General features: G+C 32.6%; 2 protein-coding genes across 2 annotated transcripts; one reads left to right on the forward strand and one right to left on the reverse strand.

Moving 5' to 3' along the window:
- Nucleotides 1-621: 621 nt before the first annotated feature.
- On the forward strand, nt 622-2,565 carry LOC146926570 (uncharacterized). The gene is made up of 3 exons (XM_085758856.1): nt 622-1,208; nt 1,340-1,666; nt 2,003-2,565. Exons 1-3 carry the CDS (start codon nt 1,142-1,144, stop codon nt 2,290-2,292), a joined length of 684 nt encoding a protein of 227 aa, XP_085614982.1. The 5' UTR covers nt 622-1,141; the 3' UTR covers nt 2,293-2,565.
- A 4,633-nt stretch (nt 2,566-7,198) lies between these two features.
- Nucleotides 7,199-9,144, reverse strand: LOC146926571 (uncharacterized). Its single transcript, XM_085758857.1, has 3 exons — nt 8,941-9,144; nt 8,475-8,801; nt 7,199-7,637 (listed from the first exon to the last, which is right to left on the reverse strand). The coding sequence occupies exons 1-3, from the start codon at nt 9,005-9,007 to the stop codon at nt 7,486-7,488; spliced, it is 546 nt and encodes a 181-aa protein (XP_085614983.1). The 5' UTR covers nt 9,008-9,144; the 3' UTR covers nt 7,199-7,485.
- Nucleotides 9,145-20,188: the final 11,044 nt, after the last annotated feature.

The raw sequence follows: 20,188 nt of genomic DNA on the forward strand, positions 1-20,188 counted from the left end.
ACGTATTGTGATTGCTTGCCATATAATACAAGAAAATAGTCATATGCCATAAAAGATGTTATGAGTAATGCTAGCAACACTATATTATTTTTTTTAATACATGAGTTGTCCTAGTGAAAATTGAGCTCGCTCTGTCATGGTAAACATGGAAAGGCTGCTGCCGGATCAAAGTCAATGGAGGCTCAACATACAAACACAATCAACGATCCAAACGTAAGATAATACCAAAATTGTTATAGAAAACAACCTTGAATATAATTGAATAATGAAACCAAGAAAGAAACTACTACATTTTGCTGGTAACACATAAAGTGTGTAATTATAGTGTTACTTAACAAAAAAAAAAAAATATATCTATACTATATATAAAGAAAACTACCCGTTTCAGCACTTTTGAGCTGGATTTTTCTTTCCAAAAATGCCTTCAATTTTCAATTCAAGTAATACATGTAAAAAATACATAAGAATAAATTTAAATATTAAAACAAATGTAACAAACACGATATGAATATATATATGTTTGATTTTTTTTCTTTATCATTTAAAAAATGTAACAAACTATATGAGTATATTTATACTTACTTTTTCATTATCCCAATTATATCGTTAGACAACTTTTTTTATAATATAAATTGTTGTTTGTATCATTAAAAAAAATAATTTAGATTATATTTTTTTGTTATATTTTTCGCGTAATTGAAATAGATAATCATGGTTAGATTAATTTGTTATAACTTGAAAGCAACAAACATTTATATTTTTAGTTTTAATCAAAATTAAAATTTCATAAAAAAAAACACTGTTAATCACTTTCAGACGTTAGCGCAATAGAAAGAGCGGAAAGACGAGCACGTCTTTTCGCTAGTATATATAAAAAATAAAAGCCTCCCTAAGTCCTTTGGAGACGCGCGGAATAATTTTACCACTTCAATTCCAACCTATAATATGACATATACCCACTAGCAAAATAAAAACCTATATATATACCCATCTGCTTTTCTTTTCCAAATCATCTCTTCAACGTACTTCGCATTACATACACACAAGCACAGAAAAAAAAAAAAAAAAATCTCTTCATTCTTCCTTCTTTCCTAACTAATATTTCATCATATTTGCCAAAACTATACTTTTACATAGAACCATGTCTTTCTCAACAAAATTTCCTTTGGTTTTGTTACTTTCTTCTTTTCTCATCCATACATCTTTTGGTATGCATACTATATCCTACAATTTTCAATTTAATTTCCTTTATATTTATTTATACCTATATCATGTATAATATAATACAATTTTCAATATTATTTATTTTTCTTTGACTTTTTTCTCATAAATATTGCAGCTATGATGGTATGTGAGGACTTGCCAAAAGAAGTGTGTGCTTTCTCAGTAGCTTCATCTGGAAAGAGATGTTTGTTGGAGACTGAGAAGAGTATGAATGGTGAAACTGAGTATCAATGCAGAACATCTGAAGTTATGGTGGAGAGAATATCAGAGTACATAGAGACAGACCAATGTGTAGAAGCATGTGGTCTTGATAGAACTTCTGTTGGTATTTCATCTGATGCTTTCTTTGAGCCTTACTTCACAAGCAAGCTTTGTTCTCCACCTTGTTTCTCTAAGTGTCCCAATATTGTTGACCTTTTCTTTAATTTGGCTGCTGGAGAAGGTAACACTTGTTTGTTAATGCTACTATTTTACTTACCATCATCACATACATTTGTCAAAGTTATAAATGTGAATAAAAAAAAAATATTTTACTTCCCAAGACTAATACATGATATAAGAAAATAACTAAATGATTCAGTTCAAGTGGGTAATGAGCTCTACTCGAAGATAAATCTTTCGGGAGAACCCAATTTCAAATAATTTAAATAATTTAAAAAATGTAATATTGTGTCTGCTTAGATTATTTGCATATGATTGACTCCTATTTTTTATAGTATTGTTTTAACTCTTTTGTTTTGTTATATACGATAACTAAGCTGCATTAATGTGACAACAGGAGTATTTTTGCCGGAACTTTGTGAGAAACACAAGACCAACCCTCGTCGTGCTACAATCGAACTTACTAGCTCAGGAGCTGCACTTGGCCCTGCTTCATCGATTTCACAGGATATTGCATTAGCACCTGCACCTGCACCTATTTCTGATATTTCAGAGGATATTGCGTTAGCACCTGCACCTGCACCTATTTCTGATATTTCAGAGAACAATGTGCCCCCACAAAAACAACCCCTTTGTGAGGATAGTCCTTTGCAATTGAATGTCACCGCGTGTGGTCAAAGTCCTTGAAAGAAGATTGAATAATGGAGAGGATGTTAATCATGTTGGCATGTAATAATCAAGATTGAAATAGTTTGTGCTTGGTATTGTTTCATTTTTATGTTATGTAATATGTTTAAAATTTTCAAATTTCAGATTTGTTTATGTTCTTGGTAACTCATTTGATATCTATCGTAAATTTTGTATCAATAAATTATGTACTTGCTTAAATATTACCTTGAGGAATGCTAGCAGCTAGCAACACTCAAGAACTCATTTGATATCTATAGTATTTTCACTTCTTGAGTTGATCTTTTTCCTCTGATAGCTAGAAATACAATGCATGAATGGTACTTATTTATCATTAACTACATGTGGCCTTAGCTGCCATATCTTTCTGAATGACCTTGATATCATCATGCATGCATTACTTTGCTTAATAGGTCAGAAATTTTGAATTTTCTCGTCAATATGTGTCTCTGGAATGACTTGATCCCCTTTAGTCGTTTCCCTCACCTCATGACATTCCAGTGGTTGACAATCCGCCATATCCTCTACCACAATTTCAATAGACTTCTCGGTGGTACTTTTTGTTTCTGGAGCATGATTATGCTCAATCCTCAAATCACCTTAATTGTAATTTGAAGAATGAGTTGTTTCCTCCTCCTTGCGCACAAGATCCTCTTCCTCATGACTATTGTGGTGTTCATCCTCACATGTCAAAAAGACGATTATCATCTTCACAATTGTCTTTCAAATACTCGGGTTGTGGATCAACATACACGTCAATTACATGTTGATCTTGCATCATTCCTTGGAGGGACAACAACAGGCTTAACCAGTAGGTTTCTTACCATTGACTTCACTTGTTCGAACTGTAAGTCATGAATCCAAGTGAGAGCATGATAAAGACCAAGAGCTTCTCCTATATCCATATCATACATGGATGAGAACCACATCGTTTTTACAAGATCAAATTGACCCTCAACATTGCAAATGAAAATTCCAATCACCACTGGTTTTTGTTGCGATAAAAATGAAACTTTTATGTTGCACTTAGCATATATGTTTCACTTGCTACTCAAGGGTGCAAAGTGAGCCGCAGCGAAAATTTGGCTTCTAACACTGATATGAAATACAATCCTCATTAAAATTGAAAGAGAAAATAGCCTGAACAATAAATTGTATGAAGAAATATAAATGTCAAAAGAAGAAAGATTAACAAACCTAGACTTAGATTTATATAGTAAGCTACAAACTATAAATTGAGAGAACCACAATACACACAAATATAAGCCTCATAATTTGATGTCCTTCCTATTAGTATTACTCCTTAATTTCACTGGAGGAACTTTGCATTTTACTTTCCATCTTTCAATATTTATCTTTTGCTAAATATTTCCACAATTCTCCACTTCGTTCATAATTTGAAAACTATCAAATTTTCACCGAACATGAAATAATACTTGATAAGTTCAAGTACTATTGGAACTTGCTACCTGACACAACCTTGGTTAACATTATTGTAGGATTCTTGTTAGTATGTAACTTCATTAGAGAAATCTTGTTATCCTAAATGACATTTCGGACAAAATGATACCTTACGCAGAGTGAATCGCACTTTGACTATCACACCTCAGTTTCACACATTCTTGTTGAATGCCTAAATCATCTTGAAGACCTCTTATCCACAATGCTTCCTTCACTCCTTCTGCTACTCCCATACAGAGCATTTACAATTCTCCATTCATATAAAAATTGTTCTGCTCTGTTCGTAATTTGCTACGGTGTTTCCGTTGAAGTATTCCATAATTTGGTTTTTATATGTTTCAAAATACTCCAAAGTCCAAATTAATGTAGCAAAAAATACAGCCCTCTGATCATTAAAAGTATGCGGCAGTTGTACTTGTTCAAAATTGTATCAAAATACAACATGAGTCGCCACATGATCACCAAACATAGACAACACTGACATTTCTTGGGGGCCTTCAGGAAATTATAAAACGCGTGATAGTGATGGTGACGGCATCTCAGATTGCACCTCTTCTTCTTGACTTTGTGTCTATGCTCGATTTGAGAACATTCGGCTCTCTGTTTTGCTTGCCGCTCTTAGCGAACAAAGGCAGCTCTTGGCGAACAGAGGCAGTCGATGTAACTTTCCCTTGCCTAATACGATGTGAATCAGGAATTCTCTCCATTATTGCAACAAAGGAAAACCAAACACAATTATAGACCCTACAACAACACATAAACCTGAGAAAGCAAGGAAAACATAACATGCAGTGGGGGCACCACTATATATATAATATTGAAAACATAATTATGTAGCACACTAAAGTAAAGAACTCGCAAGAAAATGTAATTGCAGTTTTTGATACTTCAGCTATATAGAGGGAGCAACACACTGAATCGAAGTGAGACAACACCGGTGTGCAACATTTTTTATCAGTAGAGTCTGGTTTTCAGACATGCCGAACGAAGTGAGCGTCTTACGTTTCACCATTAACACAAATTTAATCTCAACAAATTAATAAAATATGTTATGTCTAATTATATTAATAAATAACTTATAAATGTATAAGATTGGAAGTTTAAAATTAAAATTTACAATAGGGGTTTAACCTTTGAAAGATCAACAATGGAAGAGACTATAAATGAGTGAGGTTTGTTGTTTGTATTGTATTTAGCATTTGTGTTTCTTTTAATGAAATTTTTTTCTTTTAATGAAATTTTATTATGGATGTGAGACAACTACAAGTGAGACAAAAACAAGTGTCAGATTAAAATTGTGAAATTTTATCTAGGTAAGACTTTATCATATGTGAGTCGAATAAAAAAGCTTCTAACATTTCAATTGGATGATAGATGAGTGTGAGCTGCTTGGTCAAAATTTTAACATATAAACAACTAAGTAATTTCCCAAAAACTTAGTGCAGGCATGTGAACCCACTATGCTATACATGCCTCTGCCACTGATAACATGCATAGTGTCTGGATTGGCCAATATATATACAATCAACATTCGAATTGTACAAGTTGGACATAAACAGAGAAAAATGTGAACTAAAAACGAAAATGAGGAGAAATGATAACTTACCTCTTGATTATGGCTTCCAAAATGGTGAAATGCGAAGTTTGGAAGGTGGGTTTGATGAAAAATAAAGTATCTTAAAAGTGTGTTTGGACGAGGTAATTGAGAAATTTTAAAGAATTTAGAATTCTAGGCAATTTAAATGATTCAATTAAATTACTTTTATTATCCAATACTTTTGTTTGGATGGAGTAGTAAGAAAAAATCATTGCGATCATTTTAGGGCTATTTTAATAAATTTTAATTTTTTGGGCCAAATTTGAAAATTCAAATTGGGGTCACTTTGTAAATTTTAAAAAAATGAAGGGTCAAATTATACTTTTTGAAACATTTAAGGGGTCAATTTGCAATTTTTTGGAAATATATTGGGGTCAATTTGAAAAATTTGGGAAATGTGAGGACCAAAATGCAAATTTTGAAAAATTATGACAATGAAGAAATTTGAAATTCTTAGCTTTTAGGCGTCATTTCAAATTCTCTAAATTTAACTCGAACGAAATTCTTTATAAATTTCCATCATTTTGAAAATTCTTCAAATTATTAATTAAACAATGGAATTCACCTCAAAGTATTTGAATTTCTTCATAACATTACATTATCTCAAAACATTCCCCCATCCAAACACACTCTAAGGGTTTTAGATTAAGGGGTTTTGAGGTTTTGAAATTTGAAGTTTTGGGAAAAAAGATATGTGAGGAAGAATGAGGGTTCTAGTATGTAAATATGATGTTGCATAATTTTGAACACACTTGCTTCATGTGCGGTCTTCAAAGAGATATGATCTTGTGTCCTTCAAGGCACACATGATTGTAAATCGGTGATGACGCACTCAACATGACCACCACATGCACGATAACACTATTGTGCATTCAGCGAGGTATGAGGCTTAGGTTGTGTGGAAGAGCTTGTAAGTTTCATTGATGTGAGAGAGAGAGAGAGAGAGAGAGAGAGAGAGAGAGAGAGAGAGAGAGAGAGAGAGAATGAATCTTGCATTTCCTCTAAAACATTTCCATTGTTGTAGTTCAACTTGCTTATTTAATTGCACCCATAGGCTTTTTGGTAATTAGGATAAAAAGAAATGAAAAGACTGTGAGAAATGATGATGTGGCATTCTAATGTATCAAAAAACTGTTTAACAAAACAAATGTTAATGATGTGGTATTTTAACTATTTAATTAAAACAAATTATGGTTAAAATTTCCACCAAAAATTCAAATGAATGAGGATAATTCATCTTCAAAATTTAATCTATTGTAGCTCATAGCCTCTATGTTATGTTGATTCAATAAGATAAATGAGAGAGCAAGTATTCCATGGTCACAACTCCCTACCCAAAATTAAAAATATTTGGACACGCTCACATGTCAAATCAATTGAAAAAAATTAAAGGAAAATATTAAATGAACAACCAAAAAGTTGTCCACACCGTATATCAATACGGTTTGTTATGCAAATTAATTTTTTTAATCATTTTTTATTACATTGGTTTGCTTGCGAGGCTGAATTGCTTCATATGAAAGCTAAGGTGTGGAATACTTTGTCAATATAACAATACTCAATATTAAAACAAAATCAATTTAATCACATCATTTTATTTTATTTTATTTTATTTTACTTTTTTCATTTGACTTGACGGTTCTTAAATGTTATTAATTTGTGGTTGTGCTTGTAGAAAAGTTGATCTAAATGAGATAACTTTTCATTTTTCAACAACGAAACATATTTCACTGTAAAAAAAAAACAACAAAACATATTAATTTCTAAGTAGATATTTCTTCAAAAAAAATTTCTAAGTAGATATGAACCCTTTTGTGTTAGATAGAATAAAAAAGCAGAACCAGACAGTATAACAAGTAACTTTTCTTATTGAGACAAAATTCACTGTAGATATCAAATGTGATACCAAGAGTAGAAACAATTCCAAAATTTGATAATCGGAGAACAATACATATTACAGATATAACATAAAAATGAAACATTAACGTGCCCAGCTCAACTTGATATTATTACATTAATCAAAACAAATTCAATAACAAGGAATCAATAGATTTCCCTCTATATATCCTCTACTATAGTAAACATAGGAATATATAAATTTAATGTTTTGGAAAATTTACACCATCTCTCCAAAATTACTGAGAAGAAGGTGCAGCTGCAGGTGCTAACACAATGTCCTCTGAAACCGAAGAAGCGGGACCAAATGCAGCTCCGGAGCTCACAAGCTCGACCATAGCACGACGAGGGTTGGTCTTGTGTTTCTCACATAGTTCTGGTAAAAATACTCCTGTTGTCACATAAATTTAAGGTTTGTTATTATCTATGCCAATTAACAAAACATAAGGAGAAAAGCTATATAATAATGAAGAGTCTTTTAAAAAAAGTAGAAAATAAACAAATTCCTAGGTTACATTTTTTTTTAATTATTTAGCTGTTTTAGTTGAGTACAAGAGCAATATATTCCTTGATTAGATTTGAAGATAAAATATTTTATGGTATTATGTTACTTTCTTAGTGATTGTCGAAGGCAGGAGACAAGAACAGAACATGAATAAACATTGCTCTAAATGTAAGGAAAGGTGAGATTGATTAATTTTGTAAGAATTAAAAAGAACAAACTTCCTTGCATAGAAGAATTAAAGAAACTTTAGAATAAATATATGTCACGCTTTAGAAAATTTCTATATGTCACACTTTAGCCTCCAAAATTGTAGATATTGGAAAATTTGGTCTCTTAAACTAATGAAAATGTTAAAACATCACTAAAATATAAAAATCTTTAATCATATTGATTTTTTTTTTAATCGGTCAATTTTGTCTTTAAACTATTCTAGAGAAACCGGTGAGTTGCTATGAAGCATAGACACTCATCGGATTAGATGTGTCCTGATGTTGGACCTGTGTCGTGTCTGACACAGACACTACACCAACACATATAATTATATTAAATGATGTGATTTTTTTCAAATTATTAGTGGTGTTGACGTGTCAATATCTGTGTCATATCAGGTGTCTATGTATGTATCAGTGCATTGACTTACAATTCCTATTGTAATTTAGACACAACTCATTTTCATGTTGAATTAGATGTTAGTATAAGATTATCAATGAACAATATTCTTACCCTCTCCAGCAGCCATATTGAAGAAAAGGTCAACAATGTTAGGGCACTTTTTGTAACAAGCTGGGGAGCAAAGTTTGCCAGTGAATTGTGGTTCAAAGAAAGCATCAGATGAAATACCAACAGAACTTCTATCAACACCACATGCTTCCACACATTGGTCTGTCTCAATGTATTCTGATATTCTCTCCACTATAACTTCAGATGTTCTACATTGATACTCAATTTCACCATTGACACCTTTTTGAGTCTCCAACAAACATCTCTTTCCAGATGAAGCTACTGAGAAAGTACACACTTCCTTTGGTAAGTCCTCACATGCCATTTCAGCTGCAAAAATTTGTGAGTAGTTTTAATATACATATCATAAGAAAAATATCCAAGAAAAAAATGAACAACTAATTATATTGAAAATAGTATGATATATACATAAAAAAAAAATTATAAAGAAAAACATTAATATACATACCTAAAGATGCATGGATGAGAAAAGAAGAAAATAACAAAACCAATGATAGTTTGCTTGAGAAAGACATGGTTCTAAATAAAGGTATAGTTTGGGAAAATGGAGAAGTTGTATTTAGGAAAGAAGGACTAAAAATGATTTTTTTCTTCTTCTTCTTTGTTTTTGTTGTGTATGTAATGATATAAATGTTGAAGATATGAGAACTATGATTTGGAAAAGGTATGATATAGGTATATATAGGCAAATTTGAAGTGTTAAAATTAAGACCCGCGTCTCTATTGGACTTATTGACGCGTTTGGAAGGTGCAAATTTTGGCCAAGTCTATGATATTTAATTAAATAAATAAATAAATAAAAAGTTTGGTTTTTTTTTTTTTTGAAGAAAAATAAAAAGTTTGGTTCTATATACTTTCTTACGTTTATTTAATTTGATAGTTGAATTGTATCCATTTTTTGGTGGTTGATTTGATATGGGGGTGCATGATTATTGACGAAATGTAAGACGTGTTTGGATGTTTGAACTAACGACTTTTAGAACTTTCCTAGTATAAATTAAGGATATAAGTCAATTTGTCAAATTCACTATTTGTTTATTTTCCAAGAAATTGCATAGTATATTGTATCGGCGGCATCTTTGCTTCTAAACAATTTCGAGGAGAAAAGTGGCAACGTGTTTGTCATTTGTGGGGTAACGTGTGTGCCTATTAAATTCAATTTTCCATTGATAAAGCAAAGTTTGAAAAGCTTAAAATTGAGTCTAATGGAAATATGTATGGTGAAATGTGAATATAAAATTAACACAAGAAAGTATTTTGACCTTAAAATAAAAGTTATTGGAAGAATCTTATTCAACCAATATGGTGAATTCGAGTCCTTACACATTCGATCAGTTGAAAATAACGACTAAGTTAACTATTTGGGCACAAGGGGCTAAAAATATATATGTATTTTATTGTTAACGAAGTTTTTTTTTTTTTTAAGGAAATAAGGCTCTTTTGTCGCTGCTTAAGAGATAAAAAATATTTAAATAAGATGAAATCCATCCATGAAACAAATGGATGTCATTTAACATTTTTCTTTCTACTAATTTTTCACAAACAAACTCATCTATAGTAGTAAAAATATAGATTATTAGACAAGTAATTACAAAATATACTAACATGTGTTCAAATAAAAATAATATTTTTTGGATAGCCAAAGCCACCTCTTTCAAACTCATTGCTTCGTCCTTTATTGAATGTTTGTTCTCTAATTGGTGGGTATATAAAAAATATAAGTTCCAATATTCTGTTTTAGAGTTCACTTTGCCTTTGGAAAGAATTTTAGCTTATGTGATTTGTAGTTTTATATTCAAACATGATTTTAACTATTTAACTTATCGATTCCGTAAAAAGAACTATTTAATTTATCGATCTTTTCATTTTTAACATATTTCTGATGAGTGCTAGCATTTTTAACATATTCATTTTTATAAATATATTTTATGTGAGTGCTAGCAGCAGACTATTTAACATATATTTCTCAACACATTCTCTTTTAGTGCTAATGAGTCCTATCAAATTATGCAGATTTCATATAAACTAGACTTCTGCCCCGCGCTATCGCGCGGGTATGTTTTAAATGAATATCATTATATTTTCTTACAACCAATAATGAATTCGTTATTGACATATGAATCTAAAGGTAATAAAGCATAAAATTGACATATAAATTTTATTCAACTTTTATTGAATTCATTAGTCTATTGTTGATGCTAATAGACACAAATAGGTCACTTTGAGCAACTAACCACGTAAATGAAGCTTGGTAGTTGTTGTCTTAAAAAAATGCATCCTTATCATCATAGGCACTTATAGGTAATCTTGATGAATCCCTAAAAAAAAGGTAATCTTGACGAACTTTTTTATCCAATGAACCTTATCACATTAAACATACAAAATTGACACAATATTCTATGGCATCAAATGCCATCTATGAAGTTTGCAAGGCACACAACTAACTGAATAAATGTTGAATTAGTGGTTATGCTCTTTGACAATGAACATGCAAGCTATAGGATCATATGCACATATAAGCTACTTTATCAACCAACTTAATTAATGAGTGAAGTGAGATAGTTGTTGTCCTGTGGTGAAAAACGTGCAATCTTAGCATAATAGGCACAAATAGGTTATACTCATTAATGAAGTAGTTGATAGTTGGGCCTAAGTCTTGGTTAATGAGTTTTTGAATAGCTACATACATCGTTTATAGCAAACATGGTTCTTTTGTTCATTGAGTGGCTCAAGACCAATGAAAAACGTGTGAGTGGGCCAAAGTTTGAGTGGTTCAAGACTAATGCTGGAAAACAACAAATTAGAGAGAAATGACTTGATGTTCAGGGATAAATTTGTCATTTTGGGTGTTAGGGCTGCAATTAGGGTTAGGGATTTGGAGTAATTAGACCACCTTTGATTTATATTAAGTAAGATTAGGTATGATTGATGCAGATTTTACCCAACAAAATAGAATGGGTTAAAGATTAGATTGAGATTCGATGGTTGCGAGGCGGAAAAATCATGATGACTTTAATGTTATTTTGTGTGTTTTATAAAGACAAAAATGAAAGAATTTGTGTGTTTTATAAAGACAAAAATGAAAGAAAAATCATAAATAAAATAAGAAAAAGATGATATAAGATAACAATATCAAATCATTATGACTTTTCCATCTTAAAGTTTCTGAATCTCATTTCGTTAAACGTTGTGTTGCTAGTATTATTTCGGCTTAATTAATGATTTGGTCCCTTAAGTTATTTGTTGGTTACATTTTGGTCCCATAAGTTATTAACGTTACAATTTGGTCCCTTAAGTTACTTTTTGGTCCCTTAACTATTAAAAGTTTCGTTTTGGTCCCTTAACTTAATTTTTGGTTTCGTTTTGGTCCCTTAACTATTAAAAGTAAGGGACCAAAACGAAACCAAAAAATAAGATAAGGGACCAAAACGAAACCAAAAAATAAGTTAAGGGACCAAAACGAAACTTTTAATAGTTAAAGGACCAAAATGAAACCAAAAAGTAACTTAAGGGACCAAATTGTAACGTTAATAACTTATTGGACCAAAATGTAACCAACAAATAACTTAAGGGACCAAAATAGTAATTAAGCCTATTATTTCTATATGTTATTATAAATTACTCCATTTAAATCAAAATCGATTCGTTATTAAAAAATCAACTACTTCATATCAAATCAAGTTTTGTCTACCCCAAGTGACACTGCACGACTAGTTCAAAGTTGCAACTTGCAATATCTAGCTTCACAAAACCATGATCATTGCAATGTGAGACTACGCAACATAAAATTAATTTGGTGTCACACGATAAATTAACCAAAATAACTGTAGCACACTCAAATTTTGATAAATTCAATAAGATATCAAACAGACACTAAATTTGAGAGTCTTATCGTAAAAATGACTTTATAATTAATTTCCAATATTTAATGATAGGGAGACTTAAATAGGTGGCTCATCAAATTAGAGCAAATATTTTTAGGTGACTAATTCCTTTGAGCATCAACAAAGGATTAATAAATTTAGGGAAATGCTAACCATTGCCCTTGGGGTATTGGTTAAAGTACTAAAATAAGTAAGTTTACATCGAAAAGTGGTGTAATCATTGATAAGAAAAAAGTAAAGACTTGTATTTCCAAGACAAAGTTTCTATTAATGGAATCTTTAATCATTACCTTTAGAGCACTAGTTAGCAAGACCCATAAATTTATTAGAGTTACATTCACAACTTTTATCTATAGTACTCCCTCTGATCCTTATTATAAGAAACAAAAATAAAAAAAAAACATCAAAATTAATGCAATTATTAATTAATGTAATTTTATGAATATTTTTACAAATATACCCTCGTAAAAACTGTGAAACATTAAATACACCAACTAATATTAAAAAGAGAATCATTAATGAAGGATAAAAAAGTCTTTTAAACAATAACTACACCTTAAAAGTTGTGATATTTTATTATAAATAGGACCAAATTATTTTTTGAAAATGCTAACGAGTGTCCTTGGAACCTTGTTTATAGTTCTAAAATAACTACTAAGTAATTTAGCTCAAAAAGTTGTATAATTATTGTTAAGACAAAAGTCAATAATTGTATTTTCAAAATAAAATTTTTATTAAAAGATTATTTAACTAATGCTTTTAGGCCACTCGTTAAAGAGACCTAATTTTTTTTAAAAAAATTTCTTATAATAAGAACAGGATGATAACTGATAAGTAGCCTTAAGGGTATGTTTGGATCCATGGAAAGACAAGGGAAAGAAAGGATAGGGAAAGAAAGTGAGGGGATACAGTAGTTTTCCACCGTTTGGCAGGACAAAGAAAGGATAGGGAAAGAAAGTTTTGAGGTGGGACCCACCCTCAAAAACTTTCTGCAGGAGCAAGAACGGAAACAAGAGAGATGCACCAACTTTATTGAAAAATGTCCAAAATAGCCTTGATGTACCTTATTATTTGCATTGTGCCATTTGCCATTTTTTAGGCCTTAGCGTGTTGTGCTGGTGCATTTTTTTTTTTGAAGGAATGCTGGTGCATAGTACATATGATATAAAATTATGATTTTGACATATAAACAAATTTATTCTCCTACAGTAAAAAATACTTAAATTGTTTTTTTAGAGAATTGTTATATCTAAATTAAAATATATTTAAATGTGTAGATATAATATTTAATTTAAAATGACAATGTAGCCAAAACTTTTCAAGGATGTAATTGTCTTTTTACAAATATACACATCAATCTTTCCTTTCACTTTCCATTCCACTTTCTTTTATACCAAACAATCAAAACAATCCTCTCACTTTCTATTCTTTTTCTTTCCTCATATAATCTTTCCTCACTCTTTCTTTCCTTTCACTTTCTTTGATGATCCAAACAGACCCTAAAGGACAGTTGCAACAGTGAGGTTCAGTTTAATGTGGTGTTCACGATGATAAATTAGTTGAGGAAATTTGACCACATTGATCGGCTATTAAATGATTTCCTAACTAAATTCCTTGGAATTGAAATTTTGGATGTAAATATGAGTGCGCATACCGTTACGGCCACAGCGTCCAGGACACGTTTCAACTCATGCATGGATCACTGGTACTGCCTCTGTCTTCTTACAAGAGTCGTTAGTACTTGCTACCAGCTCTGTCTTTCTTTATGAGTGTCGTAAAAATCAATGTATTTGATTCTAAATATATATTAAACACATCAATTTTTATTGACTCGTATTCTCTTATAAAATGTATCTAACTAGAGATGTCGAATGGGTTGGGCTAGCCCGGTCTGGCCCGAGAGGCCCGACGATATAAATGGGTCAACCTGGCCTAACCCATTTATAATTGGGTGCAAATTCTAGAGTTCGGCCTGTGTGGGCTATGAGTCAGCATGACCTGGCCGATTTATGTTTTATTTTTTAAATTTAATCACTCTTTTTATGCATTTTTTATGTATTAGTTACGCACCATTATTTTTTTTGCTAAAATATGATTGGATGGACATAAAAATGTAATTAATTTTTACATTAACGTTGAATAATAGTTAAACTCTAAATTATTCCTTCAATTAAATCAAATTAATAATTTATAAACTTTAAAATTTTAAAACTTTAAGCTAAATTCATTCATATTTATTAAGTTTATTTATTTAATTTTTTTATTAATAAATTTTAAATTAGCTGATAAAAAAAATCTAAAAATATCTCAATAAAAAACTCAAAAAAACTTGCTTTAATTTAGTAAAAAAAAAACTTGCTTTAATAAAAAAATACAGTTCAAAAATATTAAACCGGTTATGAACCGTTTTTTAAACTGAACTGGATTGTTTTTAAAAATAAACCAATTTTTTTAAAGTGGTTTTAAAAATTGAACTGAACCATTAATGTGGTTCAGTTATGCATCATGAACACCCATAGTAAGAGGGGAGATTGTGATAGAAAGAGTAAGAGGTGTAAGGCTAGAGCTTAATGTTTAAGACTTAAATGAAATTAGGGAGAGTGGTGGTGAGAGGGAGCTATGTGGATGCAAAGGTTAATAGAGGAACTCAAGCACAAGCAAGAGCAAATTATTGTGTATTATGACAGTCAGTGTGCCTTGCACATTGCAAGGAATCCAACTTTTCATTCAACGACAAAGCACATAGGTGTTCAATATCATTTTGTTTGAGAAGTAGTGGAGGAGGGAAATGTGGATATCCAGAAGATTCACACCAATGATAACCTAGTAGATGTAATGACAAAGCCGATCAATACTGACAAGTTTCTATGGTGTCGATCCTCGTATGGCCTATTGGAAACGTAGGAACGGAAGTTGGCAAGGTAGAGAGATTTTGAATGCTCACAAATGTGACTTTAAGTGGGAGATTGTGAACATGATAAGTTCAATATTGTTGACTATTGAATGTCATGGCTGAAAGTTAGTGGCAATTTGTCAAGTATGGCTTATTGTTCTTCTTGTGTTAACATACAAAATTACTACACCAAAGTTGAAAATATTACCATGCCATAAATGTAAATGGTTAGGGCATGACTCTTTCACTCCTATAAATAGTGTTGGATATTTGTATATTGGCCTCACTTTTGCCAAAACAAATATTCATACAAAATGTTGGATACGATGTTCCAACATCTTGGCACGGTTCAGTGGGCCCTATTTATGTGCCTTATTTCTTGTTGGCCAAGTAACATACTTTTTGTCCAGAACCAGCTGGGTGATTTGTTCCTAAAGTATAGATAATATTTTAGGAATCTTTGGTGGTGTTTTGGTTGTTCCTAAAGATGTTCCTACTTTTTAGGAGTTGTTATTTTTGTTATTGATTTGTTACGTGGATCAGCTTTTGGATCTACTTTGTTCTAAAGCCCAACAATACTATTTAGCCTGTATTGTTTCAGTATATATTCAAGACTTCAAGAGCAATTTCATAATTGAAGCCGTCAAATCAAGAATAGAGTTTTTAGGGTTTTGAGTCTTTGTTATTTGTGAGCCTTTTCTTGTATCGCTTTGATACATGATAAGGACTGAGTTTTAGTGTTTGTTAATTGTGAGCCATTCTTGTATCACCTTGATGCAATCATATGACTGTTTTATTGAGTTGTAAGTTGTTGTTACTCCTAAGATTTGAAGCACGGAGGTAGTTTGTCTTTGAAGGTAACTTCACCATATTAAGTTGTAATCTGATAATCATAGTGGCTGTGATTGATTGAGGGAAGTGAGATGGGATCCCAGATCTAGGAGTTCCTAGGTTGAAGTCAAGACGGGTAAGTCCTAGGTCTAGAGTTGTAAATGAGGAGTTTGCTGAGAACTTAGAATAAGGACTACACTAGTGGATTTTCTTCTTGGCTTGGTAGCTCCCAGAGTAGGCGTGTTCATCGCCGAACTGGTTAACAATTCTCCTGTGCTATTTACTTTCTTGTCTTTTACGTTTGCTTATTTTGTTTAATTATGCTAACACGATGTTCTATACATTACATTCAACATTCATATTTTGTGTCTGGTGTTGGAACATCATATAGAACATCTGAAAGCTAACGTGCCAACACAATAACAAGTGTTTTGTTTCAATAGAGTTGGAAAGAAAAAGTATAGATAGAAAGAAAAATAGTTTTTCTGTGAGGTTTCTCCTGGGTAATGTTAGCATTCTTCTACTTACAAGAGAGGGTGATAATTGTACTCTCTTTGCATTTAGAGAGAGGTCCTGTAATATCTTCCACTTAGTGAAAGTTCTCTACTCTTGCCCCATGGTTTTTACCCCTTATTTGTTGAGGGGTACCCATGTAAATATTGTGTGTTCAATTCCTCTTTTCTCACCTCTTATTTTAGCTGCGTGATAATATTTTGTTACTCTCGTACCCAACACTACATTCCCCACATGTGTTTAAGGGAATACATAATGACATATTTTCTCTCTTCAGTTTTTTTTTAACTTCTTCCTAAAATATCTAAGAACAGGTATGGACCATAACTTACGTAGCGCAAGAAATTTATAAATGAATTTGTAATATTAAGTATATATAACTATTTATTTTAAAAATATATATACCTATCACAATTGTTTTATGTGGTTTTTTTATTTTTAACTTCAATAAAAATATTACAATATAAATAACTAAACAATCATAAAAATGAAGGAATTTACAACATGCTATTTTTGTGTGTTGGCAATTTAGTCAATTAGCCAAATTGTCTCGAAGTTACCTCCTTTCATTTAACCTATGGCCTTTAGTGTATTGAAAATTGGTTTTACCACTTCAAATAAAGCTAAGAAACACCATAAAACGATAAGTTTAACCCTAACTGTAGTTAGCTTCTGTCGGTTACTTGTCAACGGTAGTTAGATATCGTTGGTTCAATTTCAGCGGCAGTTAGCTGTTGTTGCGATCTGAGGTTAAACAGAACAGCATCTGCAGTTAACTTCAGTTATGAAAAACACCCAAAACCTTTCCAAATTTCCTCCAATTCTACTTTGACGAAAATCAATCGAATCATTTCTACAAAACCACAAGTAAGTATTAGGGTGAGGGAGAAGAGACTTGGAAGTGGATACAGATGTTGTTTGCTTGGGAATAAGAGATGTTTTTTTTTTGAAGAGGGGAATAAGAGATATTAGGGGAGTGTTGTGCTACGTTTCATGATGTTTTATTGCAGGTTGATGTGAGTGATAGGTGGCAATGGCATTTAGATACAGTTAAAGGCTATACAGTCTGTGACGTGTATCAATTATTAACTAATGCGGATTTACATGTTGAGTCATTGATTTATGATGTTATTTGGCTAAAAGAATCTCCTTTGAAAGTCACGTTATTTATTTGGCGTCTCCTCTGTATCGAATTTCCACAAAAGGTCAACTTATTTCAACGTGGCATCGTTCATCAAGATGCAAAGATTTGAGTAAGTTGTTATGGGGTAGAGGAAGCGACATAACAGCTTTTAAGGGTTGCAATTTCTTTGGTAACATTTGGCATCTTGTTCAGCTTTCGGTTGGTATTTCATCGGCAAACCCGTTCTTTTTTCGAACCAATCTGTTCAATTTGGTCACATAGGCAAGCCGGTCAAATCGATTTGGTCTTTGTTACATTTAATTTTGTTTTCATGTGTTTGAGTGATTTGGAAATAAATGAATAACAGAATTTGCAACCACGAGGAAGAAACGTTACAACAACTGTGAGACAAAATTAAGATACTCTCACTTTGGTGGTTGATAGCAACAAATAAAAAATTTGCTCATGAGTGCCATAACTGGTGGTATAATCATTTTCACGGTTTAGGCATTGGCATGTAGATTTTTTTGTTGCCTAGAAGTTTGTGTAGATAGTGTACTTGACTGTAAAGCTTTCCGTGTTTCTGATCTGATACGTCTTGTGTTAGACAAAATACCTTTGGTGTTAATATATTTCATTTGTTCAAAACAAATATTTATTTGTTTTTTTTTAGAGCAAAAACAAATATTTATTTGTTCTTAACAAACTAGTACCAACATTGTTAAAAAAAGAATTGGCAAAATAACTTCATCATTAGATTTATTTGAATAACTCAATCAAATGATATATATAATCTCTTTAAGTTTAATCAAAAGTTCTGAATTCGAATCTAATTCTAAACTATATTCGGGTCTTCCTTCATACACACAAAAAAAACTCTATTCGAGTCAAGGGATTAATTTATACGGTTTACACTTTACACACGTAGATGTTTGATTCCCAAAAAAAAAAAAATATTGATATACAACATATAAGAAATTGAAAAGTTGAATTGTTACATTCGAAAAATACATTTTTTGGTCTATTAAGTTTGAAAAAAAAATATACTGGATTAGTACTTTTAAATTTTAAATATTCTGTGATGAGAGAATGAGAGCGAGCGACTGGGAGTTTGAGAGAGATGATCGTTCACGATTCCGACGCGGGTAGGTTCACCGGCGTTCTCTATCGCCGGCTGTGTGGTCCAATTGGGGGGGAAGGGGTCCAATCGGCTGGGTGCCACCAAAAGGGGGGGATGGCGATGATTGGCTTGATGTGAGACCTAGGAGGAGGAAAGCGTTGCGACAGGGAGATCGAGGCAAGGACTGGCAGCGGGAGGGTAAGCGGTTCAGAGTTTGGGATGCAGCGGGCAAGCTACAGTCTAGATTCAGGGATTCACATGATGGGTACTATGGAAGCGATACGGATTTCTACCAAGACAGGTGGGCTGATCGGTACTGTGGGGAATCTGAGGAGGATCAGTTTTGGGCTGAAGATAGACGGCGAGTTGGGGACCAGAGACGTGGGGAAGCAGCTGGGTCTCGATGGAAGCAGCCTGAACGCCGGCGTGCTGATGGCAGCGTTAGGCCTGAGGCGCAGGTGGCTGATGCGAACAGTGTTGACATTCAAAAAGGTTCTCAATTTCGCCGGTTCGTCACTTTCTATGTTACTAATTTTCCGCCATTGTTATCGAATTTTTACTTACGGAAAGGTTTTGAGGTATGTGGTATGTTAGAAGAGGTAGTGGTGCCTCGTCGGTGTAATGCTAATGGGGAGGTTTAGCTTTGTGCGTTTTTCTAATGTTCGTGATGTCGGTAAATTGTTAAAAGCTGTGAATTCAGTCTGTTTTGGAAATTTTAAAGTAGTAGGGACGGTTGCTAGATTTGATAAATTGGCTGAGAGGGAGGTTAAGAAGGTGTCTGAGGGAGGAGGTGTTGGTGGCGAGGTAATTAAGGGAAGGGTGTCATTAGATGGCAGTGGGGAGAAGGTATCAGATGAGGGTGATAAGAAAAATGAATTAATCACGGGAGTCAAACAAGTGAGAGTGGTGACTGGGGTGAAGGGAGTTCAGAGTGATTTGGTAGGAAAGGCGAAGGGGGGACCTTCGGTGGCATTGGTTGAAAAGGCAGGTCCGGTTCTTGATGTGCAAGTTGGTGCGGTGGTTGTGCCGTTGGGAAAGAGGAAGCAGAAGGGGAAATTGATTGGTAGCCAAAATGTCAGATGTGATAAAGATAGTGGTGGTAAGTTATCTAGCGAGGGGCAACCTTCAATCCAAAGAATGATGCGTAAGTATCAGTCTTGTGAGGAAGATGTGCAGTGGGCTCGAAAAGGAGTGGTGGCAACTGTGTGTAATGGTGAGAATATACCACAAGTTCAGAACAGAATTGCAGATGCTGGATTCTCAGATATTGACATAATTCCATTGGGTGCAGACAATGTTTTTATACGTAGTACTTCTGATGTTCATGTGTCC

This window comes from Medicago sativa, chromosome 4 (genome assembly GCF_051527215.1).
Source record: "Medicago sativa cultivar Bolivia chromosome 4, Bolivia_mono, whole genome shotgun sequence".
NCBI classification, from domain to species: domain Eukaryota; kingdom Viridiplantae; phylum Streptophyta; class Magnoliopsida; order Fabales; family Fabaceae; genus Medicago; species Medicago sativa.

Bases quoted from the DNA above. Each gene is read 5' to 3' on its own strand.
- LOC146926571 (XM_085758857.1), bottom strand. From the start codon at position 9,007: ATGTCTTTCTCAAGCAAACTATCATTGGTTTTGTTATTTTCTTCTTTT. The intron at 8,802-8,940 runs GTATGTATATTA...AAATTTTTGCAG, and splicing joins TCTCATCCATGCATCTTTAG to CTGAAATGGCATGTGAGGAC. The intron at 7,638-8,474 runs GTAAGAATATTG...ATGTGACAACAG, and splicing joins CAATATGGCTGCTGGAGAGG to GAGTATTTTTACCAGAACTA.
- LOC146926570 (XM_085758856.1), top strand. From the start codon at position 1,142: ATGTCTTTCTCAACAAAATTTCCTTTGGTTTTGTTACTTTCTTCTTTT. The intron at 1,209-1,339 runs GTATGCATACTA...TAAATATTGCAG, and splicing joins TCTCATCCATACATCTTTTG to CTATGATGGTATGTGAGGAC. The intron at 1,667-2,002 runs GTAACACTTGTT...ATGTGACAACAG, and splicing joins TAATTTGGCTGCTGGAGAAG to GAGTATTTTTGCCGGAACTT.